At 36.4% G+C, this 17,004-nt stretch overlaps 1 protein-coding gene across 1 annotated transcript; it reads right to left on the reverse strand.

The window, feature by feature from the left end:
- Positions 1–5,447: 5,447 nt before the first annotated feature.
- Positions 5,448–6,837, reverse strand: LOC109376899 (keratin, type I cytoskeletal 20-like). Its single transcript, XM_019633052.1, is given in 2 exon segments — positions 5,448–5,717; positions 5,719–6,837. Coding segments are annotated over 2 exon segments (1,389 nt in total).
- Between the last annotated feature and the right edge of the window lie 10,167 nt (positions 6,838–17,004).

The following is a 17,004-nucleotide window of genomic DNA, read 5'->3' on the forward strand; positions in this document are numbered from 1 at the left end:
TTCATAAATTCTGTGAATCCACTGGAATTATGAGCAAATTATTCTGTGTGCATTTGCTTTTGAATACATGGGCCCTTGGAGAAAAAATTTTAACTCCCACTGGATGCTCTACAGGTTCATCAATGAAAGAAGTTTTAGGACAATATGTAGATTGATTACCCAGCTTTAAGTGAGGAGGTTTTCAATAGAATCTTGAATATGTAATGGAGATAATAAAAATTGGTTACTTTCTGCAGATCTCCTCTTTCTGAACAAGTTTACTTCAGTATATGATAACTAGCCTGCACGCTGATTCCTGTATATTCTGCTGTAGGAAAGGAGAAAAAGGAAATGGCTAATGCTCAAGTCACAAGAAAGTATGTGATCTGAGAGAAATGATCAGACAGGGAAAGTATCACCAACGTCACTTGTTTTTTATCTAAGAAACATTTTCAAGTTAACATGTTATTTAACTACATGTTATCATCCTTTCCATACTATTTCCTACTGTAAGCACTAGATTATATTCTGGTTTATTAAAAAAACATTTTATAGATTCATATTCTATCAAATTAATAAACTTACTAGAATCTGGTTTCATGTGAACACATCAATATCCATGTTTCACATTTAATCTCAATTTTATTTGCCTGATGCCAATGTCAAGAGCTAAAAATTAAAATGGCTACAAAGAAATCTGCTGATGTGAAACTAGTGAATGAAAAAGGATGTCATGTAGTTATATATTTTTTATAATAAAAGATGAGACATGAAAGAAAAAGATAAAAAAGTAATTGTTAAAGTAAAAACTTTATGATACAAATTACTCATTTTTATAAATAATGGAGACAAATGTAAAATTAGCTTGAAGTTCAAATGTTCCTTTAACAAAAGTATAAATAATATTTACTTAATATTGGTTCATGGCATGTGTTATGTATCACTTCATTATGTTGATAGCTCAGATGTATTTGGAACCTTACATTCACATAGAAAGGAAAATATTTTATGCCTATTTTAAAAATTCTTTGTCCCTTTGACAGTTACCCATATTCCAAACTGAGGCAGATGTTGTACTTAATGTTTTGATTCAGAATGATAAATACCAGGGGTGCCAAAAATATATACACATTTTAAGAGATGTTCTCTCTATTACTTTTCGAAGTTGAATTGAATTACGGTAGCAATGTGTAGTATGACATTTGCTGAAAAGATGGCATTAATCAAATGAATGCTAGTGTCATTCATTGTATTACAACTTTCATACAGTTTCTTCCTTTCTTAAAATGTGTATAAGTTTTTTGGCACCCTCTGTATATTCACAGTTTACATATATTTTTGATCAACAACAGATAACGATCTTAATATTGGCAAATGAGGCAGTTTAATTGGCCATAAAAACTTTTATTTTAATCTATTGCTATCCTTGTTCTCCTATGATTCTTAGTTGGAATGTTGAATCCATAATTGAAAAGAAATATACATATATTTAATTTCAAACTCTATTTTTTAAACTCAAACACAATTTTTGAAAAAAATAAGTCTTCTATATCGTTTACACATGAAGATATTTTTTCAAGTAGTAACAACCAGGAAGCAAAAATACATAAACATTCTGAAATTATAAACTAAATATGGAATCTTTTACTTTTCAATATTCCAGCTCAAAGAATTTCTTCTTTCTCCTCTATGACAACAGATAATAAAAGAGAGGTATTCACTGACAATATAGTAATTTTATATCTGTTTTGTCTCTCTGTAATGGTGAGGTGGTACTTAAATAGAAGAAGCAATTTCTTCACCAGACAAGACATAAGCACTTACTAACTTTGTTCCATGTCTTTTATTGAGATCTACTTAGAAAGATGCTTTACTGTGTGTGCTGTTCAGTTCCATGTGGCTGACGAGGTAACAAATAGAAAAGACAGAAGCTGAGGGCCACAGGGGTTTGCAGTTGTCAGCATGGTGATAAGCCAGTGCTTTATCATCAGGAACTAAAGAGTACTTAAATGATACTGGCTACAGTTGTGGCCATAATTTATTGGCCTCGAGCGACTGTGCATGTGCCCTTACTTCCCTGATCTCAGTTTCTGTTTTGCTGGAGTCTGCATTATAAAACGTCAGTGATCTGCACATAGCTATTATTTTTCTAATATCAAAAGAATCGGAAAGAACACATGGCTTGAAAAATCAGGACAAATCCTGAAGAAAAAGAGTTAGAAAGTTAGTAAAATGATGCTAAAATGCAAATAAAATGCTACTAGAAAGGCTGTGGACAGATGACAGTTCAAATGGAAAATTTGAGTTTAGTAGGCCTGAAGCAGACCAATAAAGGGATGCTTTTAAATAATAATTCTTACGTTGCAACATGAATGAGTTGAAATAGGTCATCTGAAAATGTTTTATTTATTTGTAAAGTACATTCTCTGAAAGGGATTGATTTTGAAATCCTTATATACTAGGTCATGAGAAGTTTAAAAGATTTAAGTTTTTTAAAAACAATTTTTAAAAAAAATCTATTTTACCTCCCTAGGACAATAGCAACTTTGAAAGAGCTAATTTTTGACAGTGAGCCAAGCACTTTTGCCCCATGTTCTGAAGTTGCCATGACAGAGGAAATTTCTGAAAAACTACAATAAATGAAATATAAGAGTAAAATATTTCTTCTATGGACAGAGTCTTCCTATGATCACTTTGCCCCAGGATATTTGTTCCTATCAAATCTCAATGAAGAAGCCTAAAGCTTTTTTCTTTTCTTTTTAATTTGTGCCTCAAGAGAAAAAGAATGGTAACTGTATAAGAGATGGATGTGTTACTTAGCTTGGGTGTAATAATCATTTCACTATATATAAACATTATGCTGTACATCTTAAATATATACTTTTTTTTTAATTTAAAAAAGAAACAAAATGTAGAAATAACCCAAATGGCTATCAACAGATGAATGGTTAAGCAAGATGTGATATATTCATATAAGAGTATATTGCTCGGTCCTAAAAGGGATGAGATATTGAGATATGCTTCAACATGGATAAGCCCTGAAAACATTGTGGTAGTGAAAGAAGCCGACACAAAAGGCTGCCCATTGTATGATTCCACTTGTAGGAAGAATTCAGACAAGGTAAATAAATAGAGACAAGGAGGCAGATTAGCGGTTGTCATGGGCTAGGGGGGAAGTGAGGAATGGGAAGTGACTGCTTATGGGTACAGGGTTTCTGTTTGGGGTGATGAAAATGTTCTGACACTAGATAACGACGATGAGGTAAAGCATAGTGAATGGAGTCAATGCCAATGAATTGTAAAATTTTAAAAAAATTTGAATTATGCCACAGACAGAAGACAACTATCAAGAAAGTAGAATCAGGATCGATAACCCCAATCAGAACACAGTTAACATCTGGAGTTAACTGCAGGGTACGCTGGTGTGTGTTGTGAAAGGAATAGTCACGATTACTCCTGATCGAGTTCCTTATTCTAACCCACACAGACAGGGGGTCTGAAGTCATAGGTTGTGTTCTCCAAAATATAGATGCTGAGATGGAGATTTGCAGGCAGGTGGTTAGTGGAGGAGCGCTCTAAACAAACAAACAAACAAACAAACAAACAAATAAACAAAACACTTGTGAAAGAGTGAGGGAAGCTGGGTTGACCAGAGGAAGAAGGACGAAGCAAGAGAGACTGACTGACGTCTTCAAGAGAAGTCCCAACTCAAGGCAGAGAAATCAAGCCTTAGTTCTGTTGTTTCCAGTGGTCTTGGGTGTGAGCTCTTCCAAGGAAGAGTTGAGGGAGCTCCCTTTGGCCAATAACAGTTTTCAGGGGGCAATCTGGGCTATGAGTCTATTAATTAGCAACAAGCTCACTTCTGATAATTGTTCCTTGATTTCTTTGGGTTGTGTAGGTTGAGCAATACCCTTGCTAGCTGCCCACCTAGATTCTCCTTACAGTTCCATGTTCTATTAAAATCTCCATAGTTCTCCACTGATAAGACCCCATTAGCTTCCACTCCAAGTTTTCCATTTATTATCATAATTCTATCTAGCTCATTTCTTCTCCATAAGACCTCCCACCTAGGACCCCATCACCACTAGGGCTAACAGGGAGCCCAGTTTTATAATAACAGCACTTGCCAAAAATCCAGACCAATAAATAAAAGCTACCACTGAGCTTTTGAAGGACGTTGGTGCTCATCTCACACTGGAATATGAGATTCCTCCAGGCCCCCTCATGGGACAATCAGCTAGTGGTTATTCTGGTCTTATGTGATCATTGGCTGCAGGCTGCCCTCAAGGAAGGTGGTAACCTTGGGAAAAGGCAGTATTTGAGGAGGGACTCGTGTGAGCTGTCAGCAAACAATGTTTTCAGCAGGCATCTAGGGTAATGAGTGCTTAGTTCCTAAAAAGTGGGGGTTTGGGTGATGGGCCATAATATTCACTACATGGATCCTGACCTCACCTCTTCGGAGACATCTGTGTATTATCATAAAATCCATTGTATATGGATGTGGACATTGTGTGTGTGGTACAGTGTGTGTTTGTGTACATTTTGGAGAAGAGAAAAATGAGGGTAATTTGATCATCTTCCAAGGTGTTTTTGATGATGTTTACAGATAATTTCTTAGTCTGTAAATTCCTTGAGAGCATATAACTTATATAATATCTGTTTATTTTACTATCTAGAGATCTCTTAAAGGATAGACCATAAACAAGTGTCTGCTAAATAGTCTGAATAATCATAATACATGTTTGCCATTGGGTACATTACTGTAAACTGTGATGGGAGGGCTGACCAAGTGGCTCAGTTGGTTAAGTGCTCACTCAAGAGTGTGAGCTCTGAGCAACAGTGGTTCGATTCCCGGCTCAAGCTGAGCTGCCTCTGAGCTGCCAACAGGTGGCAGGATGGCTCAGCTAAAAATACCCAAACCTGTGATGGGTCTTTTGTTTTTTTTTCTCATTTATTTCTCTCCTTCCCTCCCTTCCTCTCTTTTTTTAATTCTTTTTTTCCTTCTCCTCTTACCCGCCATTCTTGTTTGGTTTCTCTTTTAATATTGATTGGGTATATAGTTTTTGTAGGAAGTTTTTATGTTTAGATTTTTAAATTTAGTTTTATTTGAATTTACATTTTTGATGTATTTATTGCAGAATTGCATCCAATTCTGAAAAAAACATTTAAAAAAATCCTGTTCAACCATAGAAAGAAAAAAATAGTATCTTTACACTAGAGACATCTGGCAGATACTACCTTAACTAGGTGATAAATTGTGTTGATATTGTATTGATATAATATACCCCTGATAGAACATGATGATAAGAGAATTTCAGATCTGTGGTGTTCTTTTTTTTTTTTTTTAATCTGGCTAAAGCGGGGCCAAGGGACTCCAGTTTCAAGGACTGAGCCCCGAATAAGGCCAATGCATACCTTTTATTGGTTATTAAGAAAGGAAGTGAACTTTGCCTCCTTCCGGCAGGTGTTTACATATTTTCTTCCACCTGTTTGACTTCAGATGACACGACCTTGCCAGCCACTCTTTCTTCTACGACTGTCTTAATCATCCTGATTTTCTTTATCTCTCTCTCCTCCAGGGTGCTTAACTGTGATTCTGTAATTATTATATCCCTTCCTCTTTGCAGAAGGTAACGGTAAGTCTCAATTTCTTGTTCAAGCTGGATCTTGACGTCACGGAGTTCCTGGTATTTTTGGTTCTCGTGCTTTGCAGTCGTCAAAATCTGCGACAGCTGAGCCTTGTAGGGCATTCAGCTCTGCCTGGATGGAGGCCAGCTTGCTATTATAATGAGCTTTGGTAGTCAGCAGTGTATGCTCCAAAGAATCTTTCATTCGGAGTTGAGACTTGAGTTCTATGTCCACCTCCTGGTAGGTGCAGGTCAGCTCCTTTATTTGAGCCTCAAATTCTTTTAACTCTTGAGTGTTTCGCGTGACATCTTGCTGCAGACCTTCTGTCTGTAACTGAAAATCTTGTTTGGCCTTCTGAAGGTTCTCCTCAGCCAAGGCTTCATATCTCCGCCTCATTTCATCGATGATGGCACTGATGTTCAGGCCTGGAGCAGCCTTTAGCGCCACGTTGACAGTCTTGCCCAGATGTTGGCGTAGCTTGTCCACTTCCTGCTGATGTTCTTTTTTGAGGAGAAGCAGGTCTTTATTCAGGTCTTCTATTTGAATCTCCAAGTCTGTTTTACGTAGGGATAGCTCATCAATGAGCTTACGCATGCCACAGATATCAGACTCCACTATCAGGCGCATCTCTCTCTCAGTCTCACGTTTTAGTTCGTAGTCCTGAGCAGTAAATCTACAATTATCAACTTGCAGGATCCATTTGCCTCTTTCCAGGTGAGCTTCTTTAATCTGATTTTTCAGGGCTTCGATTTGTTCGTCATAGCGTTTGTCGTTCCGGCTGGGGCTGGGCACTTTTGTTTCGTACCAATGCTTGATCTGCTGTTCATATTTAATGCTGGCCTCCTCCAGGAGCCGCACCTTCTCCAGGTAGTTTGCTAGGCGATCATTCAGGTTTTGCATGGTCATCTTCTCATCGCCTAACAGCAGGTTCCCTCTGTTATTATCATACCCATAGTTCATCAAGCGCCTGGAGACTGAGATGCGGGTGCCGTGGCCTCCAGCACCCCCATAGACGCTGGGTGTCACATGCAAGTAGTATATGCCCCCCCTCCTAAACATATTGCCGCTTAGGCTGACTCCAGAGCTGTGCAAGAAGGAATACAGGTCTCCGAGGCTTCTGTTAGTAAAATCCATTGGGAATTCTAGGAGGGAGCACCAGTAGCTTTGGTATGGATGAGCAGCGTCTGTCAGATCTGTGGTGTTCTTGAATAGCCATAATTCCAATCTCATCTTGGAAAAAAAAAAGTCAAACGTAAACTTAGTGTTGCTCCAAAGAATACATTTAAAGACTAAGACTTTTCAAAACTGTCAAGTAGTTGGGTGAAAAAAGGGAGAAAAAAGTATGAGATATCAATGGACACTGGAGGAGACTAAGAGAACATGATGACTGAATATGATGTGGTATCCTGGATTGTCTATTGGGACACAAAGATAGTGGAAAAATTGGTAACATATGAATAAAGTCTGAAGTTTAGTTAATAGTAATGCATTAATGTTAATTTCTTGGTGTTGATAAGTGTACCATGCTTAAGAAAGGTGATTAACATTAAGGAACTATTAACAATAGGGAACTTTTAAGTTTTATGACTTGAAGGTGACTCAGCTAATGAGGTTAATAATTAAATAATCATGGAAATTTTTCTTTCTCCAGAATTAGTGATACACAAGGTCTGACAATTAAGTTTAAGAACTTGTTGCAATGATGTTGCTAACCTTTTTTGATATCAGAGAGATTATTCATTATGAATTTGTACCAACTGGACAAGCAGTTAACAAAGTTTACTATTTGGAAGTGCTGAAAAGGCTGCGTGAAAAAGTTAGACGAGCTGAACTTTTCTCCAGCAATTCATGACTCTTGCATCACAAAAATGCACCAGCTCACATGGCACTGCCTGTGAGGGAGTTTTTAGCCAGTAAATAAATAACTGTATTGGAACACCCTCCCTACTCACCTGATCTGGCCCCCAGTGACTTCTTTCTTTACCTGAAGATAAAGGAAATATTGAAAGGAAGACCTTTTGATGACATTCAGGACATCAAGGGTAATATGATGACAGTTGTGATGGCCATTCCAGAAAAAAAATTCCAAAATTGCTTTGGAGGGCAGACTAGGCGCTGGCGTTGGTGCATAGCTTCCCAAGGGGGAGTACTTTGTAGGTGACCATAGTGATATTCAGCAATGAGGTATGTAGCACTTTTTCTAGGATGAGTTTGAGAACTTGTATGCCAGTCAGTGTCCAATCAAAGAAGTAGAACTAGTAGGAGAGAAATAGATGAGAGGTGGATGATAGGGATGGATAGATGGATGGATGGATAGATAGATAGATGATAGATAGGTATAGATAGATGATAGACAGACAGACAGAGAGAGAGAGAGAGAGAGAGAGAGAGAGAGAGAGAGAGAGAGAGAGAGATGATAGTACAGGGAATTGGATAAAGCAATGTGGGGCTGGCTAAACAGTCCCTGCAAGGCAGTGTCCATCTCTGATGCTGAAGCACAAAGCATTGCGAGCAGTCTGGAACCCATGAGCACAAGCTGGGAATCCCACAATCATGAGCTGAAACTGAGAAAACAGGAGGCAGGACCCCAGGATGACAAACTATAATCAGGTCCATGTCATTGTCTTGGACCTTGGTAATGAGCCTGCAGAAGCCAGGCCCTTCCTCATGGAGTTGACGTCTTGCTTCTAGACCAAGAACCAGAGACAATTAGGAAAGAGCCAGGGGGAAGGGAGAGAGAATTGCAGGCCCAGCTTCCGCTTTGTGCCAATGAAGTGAGTCAATAGATCAACAAAGACCATTGTGCTACAAAATAGTTGCACCCCACTTTCGGTCATTTCCTTGACAAGATTATTAAGCTGCAGGCAGCAGACTCTTTTCTTGAATTGTGTGTTATCTCCTGGAACTTTGTTTCATATAACAAATATTCAGTCTCCTTAGTATGTTGCATTCGTATCTAAATATAAGCATTATTTTCTAACTTTAGTGTCAAAAAATAAGAGTAATATAAGTCAGTTAATTACTATAGTGCATGTGTATTTTGTTTTTTATTAGACAGAATAAAGATGTTAATAGACCTTTGATATTTCTACTCATTTCATTAAATATGAAATGTATATTTATAAACATAAATATTTAACATAATACATTGAATATTTATGCAGTGCTTTGCTGCCAAAGTCCATATATGAATATCCATGGATTCTGAGATAATTTTCTGAATTGATGGACTTATTCATATAATGCAATGACTCTCTATTACCAACCTTTTAGTTATGATAGCTTTCAGCTATTAAGTGTGAGGAATTAACTCTCAGATGAATTTTGAACAAAAAGAGATCCTGGTAGCTCTTAAGATATGTTGTGAAGTGCTATGATGATACACTATTAAATTTATTCCAAAAGATATTTTTTAAATTGCCTGTGGAAATATGAATGCTTTTTTTTCTTTCCTTTTAATCATGAAACTTGCCCCAAGTTGCCAAAAATGCAGCCATAAGCATTCTTTAGAGAAGGCAGCTTAGTACTGTCAGCCATTTTATCTCCTCTGTCGTATGGATGATGTTTTAATCAGTAAATACACACATAAAAATGGAGCTGTAATCCTGCCTTAGTTACACAGAGGGTCTCCAGCTGCTTCTCTGATATTTGGAGCCTATCTGCTAAAGAAACTAGGCACACATGCATAAGAGAACATATTCACAAATTATATTCATTGCAAAGTAACACAATTATAGATGACAAATAATAAAATGATGAAGGTATACAAACCAATTAAAGGAAAAATAATAAAAAGACTATTTTGTTAATAATTTTACAAAGGTTAGATGACATCTATGGAGCTGACCCCAAAATATCTACCTGTTATTTGTTACATCAGGCTATTTTTCCAGAAGTGTATCATTAATTCACATTACTGTATGATCCTTTGCATATATTGATTTTTCTATGCCATACATAAAAACCTCAGGATACATTATTGTGGTCTTTACACAAAGGACCTGAAGACATCATTTTATGCATAAAATGACAAAGAGAAGAATAGCAGCTATTATAGAACAGTTAAAAAATCTTAAAACTTATGGTATATAAATAGGTTTTAGCTTTGCTTCTCAAGCAAAGGGAACTCCATTTAGAGCTTCACAAATACTCTATTGTTGTGTTGCAGGAGAAAGTTATAGTTGCACAGAAGAGAATAGACCTGAGTGAAAACCTAAAAAAATTATAAAAATATTTTATATGCAGCTATATTTATGTGTACTTTATAATCAAAGGATAATTATTAAACACAGATGGATGTGTCATACCTATTTTAAAAGAAGAGATTATGAATAATGAGGCATATCTGCTTTTTATGAACCCATAGACCAGTGGGAGAGCACATGTAAATAGCTAATTATAATATAAACATGATTTTAATGTTTTCTCTTCAGCTCAGTATTGGGTGTGTGAATGATTCTACCACTATTTGTTAAACCCCACACAGATACATCGTACACACACACACACACAGACACACACACACACACACACACACTCACAAATTCACATACTCAGATACATACTTACATGCTGTTTTGTATATATATTTCATACTGTAAACCAATAATGAAAATACATACTGCATCAAAATAGAGCCAAGCTAGCTAAGGAATTCTCCAGCTCTTAATTAGGGAAGAATTGCAAATTGGAAAAAACAAACAATGAAACACACAGACAATGCCTATGTAAGAGTGTGTTCATAGTATGTACCTATGTCAGCTCAGTAGTAGTATTATATACAACTAAATGAAACCCTTTTACTATACACTTATTAATATAAATATTTATTATCAAAAATAGTTAGGTTTGGATTTAGTAAAATGTACTACATATGTGAACTCAGATAATTATGTGAATCGATTCAGTTTTCTTATCTGTAAAGTATCTGGGTCGTAATAACTATTGCACTGCTCCCTCCTTCTCTGCCTTCCATCCCTCATGGAGCCCACACAACTCTTGTCCTCAAATACTTTTCTCAACCAAAGTGCCCTTTGATAGATGATTGGATAAGGAAGATGTGGTACTTAATACAATGGAATACTACTCAGCCATAAGAAAAGATGAAATACTGCCATCTGTGACAACCTGGATGGATCTTGAGATTATTATTGCTAGGTAAAATAAGTCAAACAGAAAGTCGAGAACCATTTGATTTCACTCATGTGTGGGATATGAAACTGAAAGCAACAAATGAACAAGGCAAACAAACCAAAACTCATAGGCACAGATAACAGTTTAGTGGTTACCAGAGGGGAAGGGGCAAGGAGGGAGGTGGATGAGGGTAAATGGGATCAAATAGATGGTGATGGAAGGAGAACTGACTCGGGGTGGTGAACATACAATGCAATACACAGATGATGTATTATAGAATTGTACAATTGAAACCTGTACAATTTTATTCACCAATGTCACCCCAATAGAAAACAAAAAGGATTCCCACCAAATTCTGCCCCCTAATGTCTACCTCAAATACTTCCTTCCAGGTATTTCTTCTCTAGCCACTATACATTGAGTCCTAGCTCTAGCTGACCATTAGTCTATCCTATTATCACTTTAATTTTTTTCAGAGCACTTAGAACGTTCAAAAAATTATTTTGCTAACTATTTTCTTATTTATCCCCTGTCTCTCCTCACTGACCCTTAAACTCCATAAAGGTGAATAACTCACCTGTTTTGCTCAGCACTACATTACTAGTTTCTACCTGGTGTCTGGAACATAATGGGGTCATGAATAGTTATTGAATGTAAGAGTAAAATATGGAAAAAAACACCTGGCATTAAGCTTGGCACAATGAAAATTTCTATATAAATTCCTTCTAGGAATACCTTCTTATTTTTTATATTCTAAATTGGGCCCTGTACATAATAAATATTCAATAATTCAGGATTCGTTGAATGAATTCCATGTCAGAGTGTGGAATGCCAATTCAACTTTACAAGACTGATACTGATGCCATTAACAGAATTGCTTATGTGGCAATTAGCATCATTAAGATAAATTAAATTAATGGATTAGATATCCATTTCTTCAGTCTTCAGAAAACTGGCATGGATGATTACAAACTTTTCACTAGCTTAACAACACTCATCAAATCAACATTTCTCATAGTCTCATTCATCCAAAACACACATTTCTAGAAGTCAAAAGATTAGATCAGTCTAAGTGATATTGAAATTTTTTTCACTATCAAATTCACTTGAATGAAAGTGTCAATAATTTACTCCAAATAAGGTTGTTATTGTGGACCAAAAAGGAGCCACTTATTAACCTGACAAGCTCAGGGAAGACCAGCACGCTGGGCCCTAATTTCGAAGACCAAAATTAACCACATAAGATGGTCTGAACATAAAATTTCCTAACTAAAAGCAGGTCATTGCCGGTAGTCACATCCTTGGCCTGTAGCTTCCTTGACAAAGGTCAATCTTTACCTTAAGTGAGCCTGTTTTTTGTCTTTTTGCATCTAGGATCATATACCCTTGGAATATCAGAGTAATCCCTTTATTCCCACCCTTCATGGTACAACCTTGCACCAGAGCAGGAGACCACAGAACCCCTCACTGTTATCTTGTTCCCAGAATACCATCTCTATGTGCTGTAAATGTTAATTATTAACTAGCATGTACCCTCCTATGTAAAATAAATACGTGTCTCTCTGTTTTACTTTTTATCCAATCCCAGAGATTTCCCTGCTTTGCTTTCTCCCACCCCCTTTATCTACCACCAATGGATTTCATGTAACCCTCCTTAGTCTCCTCCTTTGATTATAATGTAAAAAATAAGCTGCAAAACTGCCATTCTCTGAAGCATTTTCTGAATTCCATTGAGATTTTGCTTCCTGGCAGTTGTTGTCAGTTTGGCTCAGATAACTCAAAAAAATTCTCTACAGGTTTGGACATTTCTTACTTTGACAATATAAATACTTCCTAGAGATATACTGCTGCTTATATTAGTATGCTAGGAGTTTTTATTAATTTATTTGTTAATTTAATTTGACCAGTGACCACTGGATTAAACTAATATAAGAGTACAGATACAGTTTGTCAAGTTTAATATTAATATTACATTTTAGTTAACAAAACAAGTAAAAGGAAGACAGGTACCAGAAGTTTTTGCCATGAATAAAGGAAAAAGCTTATCTTGAACTGTTCATGGAAATCCACAGCTTCTGTCTACCATGAAAGTCATACTGCTAAGCATAAATAACTGAAGAAAGTTTTTCTCCCAGCACAGTTTCAGACATACTAAGGTTCAAACTTCTTTTCCTTGCCATTTAACTTTTTTTTTTTTTTTTGCTGAGCCATCCTGCTACCTGTTGGCAGCTCAGCTTCGGGCTGGACTCGAACCGCTGTTGCTCAGAGCTCAAACTCTTGAGCGAGCTCTTAACCAACTGAGCCACTCGGCCGGCCCTGCCATTTAACATTTTGAGCAGTTTCCCTAATATTTTGGGAATAAGAGGACATTTAATTTGGTCGATAATAATCTCTTTTTGCCTGTTTCAGCATTAAAAACCTAAGCTTATTCAATTGAAAACACATATTTTACATCCAATTTTACATAGGTTTTTATCCTAATTTCAGTTCTGATTTTGGCTCAAAAAATTCCTCTTGGGGTGCTGGACGAGGTTGTGTTCCTTGGCTGTTTGGCCTTTTCTTTTGTTTCTGTTCAGGAACTTTTATGTTTCATTCTGGGGAGGGTTTGGTCTAGAGGAAAAGGCACAGACATCATTTTCTATGCGTTTTCTATTTATGCTCCTGTCTTAGCTCATAGGCCTGGAGGTCATGCTCCATGTTATGACAGCTCACAACTATTAGCTCTTTCATTTGTTGGTTACATTTATTCATAGAGTCACACCCGCTTCTGGAGCACAGCGGTACCTGGTTCCCTGCCTCCTACCATGGGTGACACCAGGTTCAGCTGATTTCCTGAGGCACCCCTCACCCTGTGGCTTCCTCAGAGTTTCCTTCCACAACAGGCAACCTCTCACACAGATATAACATAGTTTCCTGGTTTTAGTTTCAGGGTTAGGCTAATTCCATACAATGAATTGGAGCATGCTTTGTCTTTTCTATTCTTTGTAAGACTTTGTAAGATACTGATAAGATTTCTTGAAAGTTTGGTAGAGCTTGGAAAAAAAAAATCTTGGCTTTGTGTTCAGAAGCTATAACTATAAATGTAAAATAGAAATATATACCTATACATTTATATAGGTATACAAATGTGTATATATATATATATATTTTTTTGTGATCACATTTTATGATCACACCATATATATATATATATATATATATATGGTGTGATCATAAAATGTGAATGTTTAAATTAAAAATAAATTATTACAGTAAAAGACACATTGCCATTAATCCCCCTCAAAATACTCCCCCTCACTTCAAACACACTTATCCCATTGTTCTTGCCACTTTCTGAAGCAGTTCTGGAAGTCCTTTTTCGTGTGTGTCTTTAGATGCGCTGTCGTGGCTGCTGATTCGACGTCCTGAATCATTTTGACTTTGGGGAAGAGCCAGAAATCGCATGGTGTAAGCTCTGGTGAATAAGGTGGAAGAGAATACACTGTAATGTTTTTATTTGACAGAAATTGCCATATACCAGCAGCGATGTGTGATATGGAACGTTGTCATGATGGAGGATGGTTTATGGCACACATTAATACACACCTTCTCTTAACTGCAGCTCACACCCAATTGACTGCACCAAACAAGATGAAACTTGTCACACAGTGTTACTAAGGTTTGAAGCTCTGCTTCCCATATTGAAGATCCCTGCCTTTCTGTTGGATCGCACTTGGCAGCAGCATTCACTGAATTTTGTGATCACAATGGAAAGACTCCCTGTCACACATCGCATCTGGTATGGCAATGTCTGCCAAATAAAAACATTACAGTGTGTCCTTATCCTCCTTATTCACCAGATCTGTCACTGTGCGACTTCTGGCTCTTCCCCGAAGTCAAAATGATTCAGTACATTGAGGAAGCGATGACAATGCAACTAAGGACACTCACAAAAGAGGACTTCCAGAACTGCTTCAGAAAGTGGCAAGAAGATTGGGTTAAGTGTGTTCTAAGCAAAGGGGAGTGTTTTGAGGGAGATTAATGGCAATGTGTCTTTTACCGTAATAATTTTTTTAAATTTAAACATTCACTGTGTTGTTTGATCACACCTAATATACACATAAGAGGTCTGACAATTAAGGTTGCAAACATTTTGCAATGATGTTGCTAATCTTTTTTGATACCAGGGGGATTATTCCTTATTAATTTGTACCCACTGGACAGTTAACCAAGTTGACTATTTGGAAGTGCTGAAAAGGCTGCGTAAAAAAGCTAGATGACTTGAACTTTTCACCAACGATTCATGGCTCTTGCATCACGACAATGCACCAGCTCACACGGCACTGATGTGAGGGAGTTTTTAGCCAGGTAACAAATAACTGTATTGGAACACCCTCTCTACTCACCTGATCTGGCCCCCAGTAACTTCTTTCTTTACCTGAAGATAAAGAAAATATTGAAAGGAAGATCTTTTGATGACATTCAGGATGTCAAGGGTAATATGATGACAGCTCTGATGGCCATTCCAGAAAGAGTTCCAAAATTGCTTTGGAGGGCAAACTAGGCACTGGCATCAGTGCACAGCTTTCCAAGGGGAGTACTTTGTAGGTGACTGTAGTGATATTTAGCAATGGGTTATGCAGCACCTTTTCTAGGATGAGTTCATGAACTTATTGTCTGACCACATATATGTATACATTTATAAACATATATGACTGCTATTTCTTTAATAGTCATTTCTTTAATACTGTAATAGTTTATTTCTTTAATATCCATGCTACATTTTTCCCTTGACACCATTTTGATGGTTTTCTAAAACTTAAACTTCTGCTTATTATGGATACATTTTCTTTTCACTTTTAACTGTGGGGTTGTCTTAGTTTTTATTATTTTTCTCTTTAAAGGCAAATCCGGTGTCCTAAAGCTTTTGCTCTTCAAGTATATTTTTTCTGAATAAGTTTTAAGTACTTTATTCAAAATTCTTTTCTGTGAAGGTATTTGTATATAAAACTTCTGAAGCTTGTATTTCTGTATTTCTAAGAAAATATCCCTCATGATCTTGAATTACAGTTTGACTGTTTACAAAAAATCTTATTCAAAGATATTTTCCATCTATATTTTTAAAACTACTATTGTCTTCTTTAACTAATATTAATGTGGAAAAGTACATTATCATTCTGTATATAATCTGTTCTTTCTCTGTGAAAGCTTTTAGAATTTTCTATTTGTCTTTGATATTCTCAAAATCAATGTAAATTGTGGGCTTTTCCTTATTGCTTCTCTTTGTTTTTTATGGGTACTTTCAGTCTTATTTGGTACATCTGAGAAATTTATCTCTATTATTTTTTTCAAATATTTTTCCCTTTCATTTTTTTCTTCTTCCTGGGATTTCTATTACTCAATGCTTAGTGTTTCTGCTATATTCTTGTTCTATTGTATTTACTATATGTTTACTGTCTTCTTTCTCTGAGTGAATTTTTAAATCCTCTTTGTCAGTAGACTAATTTATTTCTCAAATGTATTCATTCCATAATTTACTCCGCTTGTTAACCCAACAGGTTAATAATCCAAGCACTACAACCTATGCTGTGTGCAATATAAAACCGGTGTAGTGGAGGAATTTGGAAAAAGATGCTCAATAAAATGCATGTGGTCCTCCAAAAGCCTGCCATCACACTGAAATGACTGTTTGGACCTGACCTTGTGTATGAACCTTTAAATTCCTGGGAGACATTTAGAAACTTTTGTTTCCAAAAGGAAAATAAGAATAATTTAGGAGATTTGGAAATGCCTGAAATTTACAATTTGTGTTGCAATCTTGCTGTTGTGTAAAAAATTCTCTTCTTTGACGCCAGAAGCCAAGAAGTTTGTATAACACCATTGGTTTTAGCTGATTGCCGAGTCATCCAGTTGATTGAGTTACAAATATCATTCAGGACAAAAGTGGCTTGTCTTTCCACACCATCTGTTGTATCCTTTGTTTCAACTCTTATATTCCTTGCAACTAAATCTGTTTGTCTTATTTCATTTGTTTTTTTTGTTTTGTTTTTTGTTCATTGTGCTAATATTGTCTCATAAGCTTTACATTCTATTCTAATATCTCTGCTCCTGATGTCATGATTTGTTTTTTGTTTTTTGCTTTTTTTGAAATAGTTGAATCACTCAGATTCACATTATTTTGGCCTGTGAGTTTGTATTTACAATGAGGACATTGGGAACTGTGTCCAGTAATGTGTGTGAGAAATGCCCTAACAACAGACCTCTATTTGAGTTAGCCCTAGTGAA

Source organism: Hipposideros armiger, unplaced genomic scaffold, assembly GCF_001890085.2.
Source record: "Hipposideros armiger isolate ML-2016 unplaced genomic scaffold, ASM189008v1 scaffold_1232, whole genome shotgun sequence".
Classification (NCBI taxonomy): domain Eukaryota; kingdom Metazoa; phylum Chordata; class Mammalia; order Chiroptera; family Hipposideridae; genus Hipposideros; species Hipposideros armiger.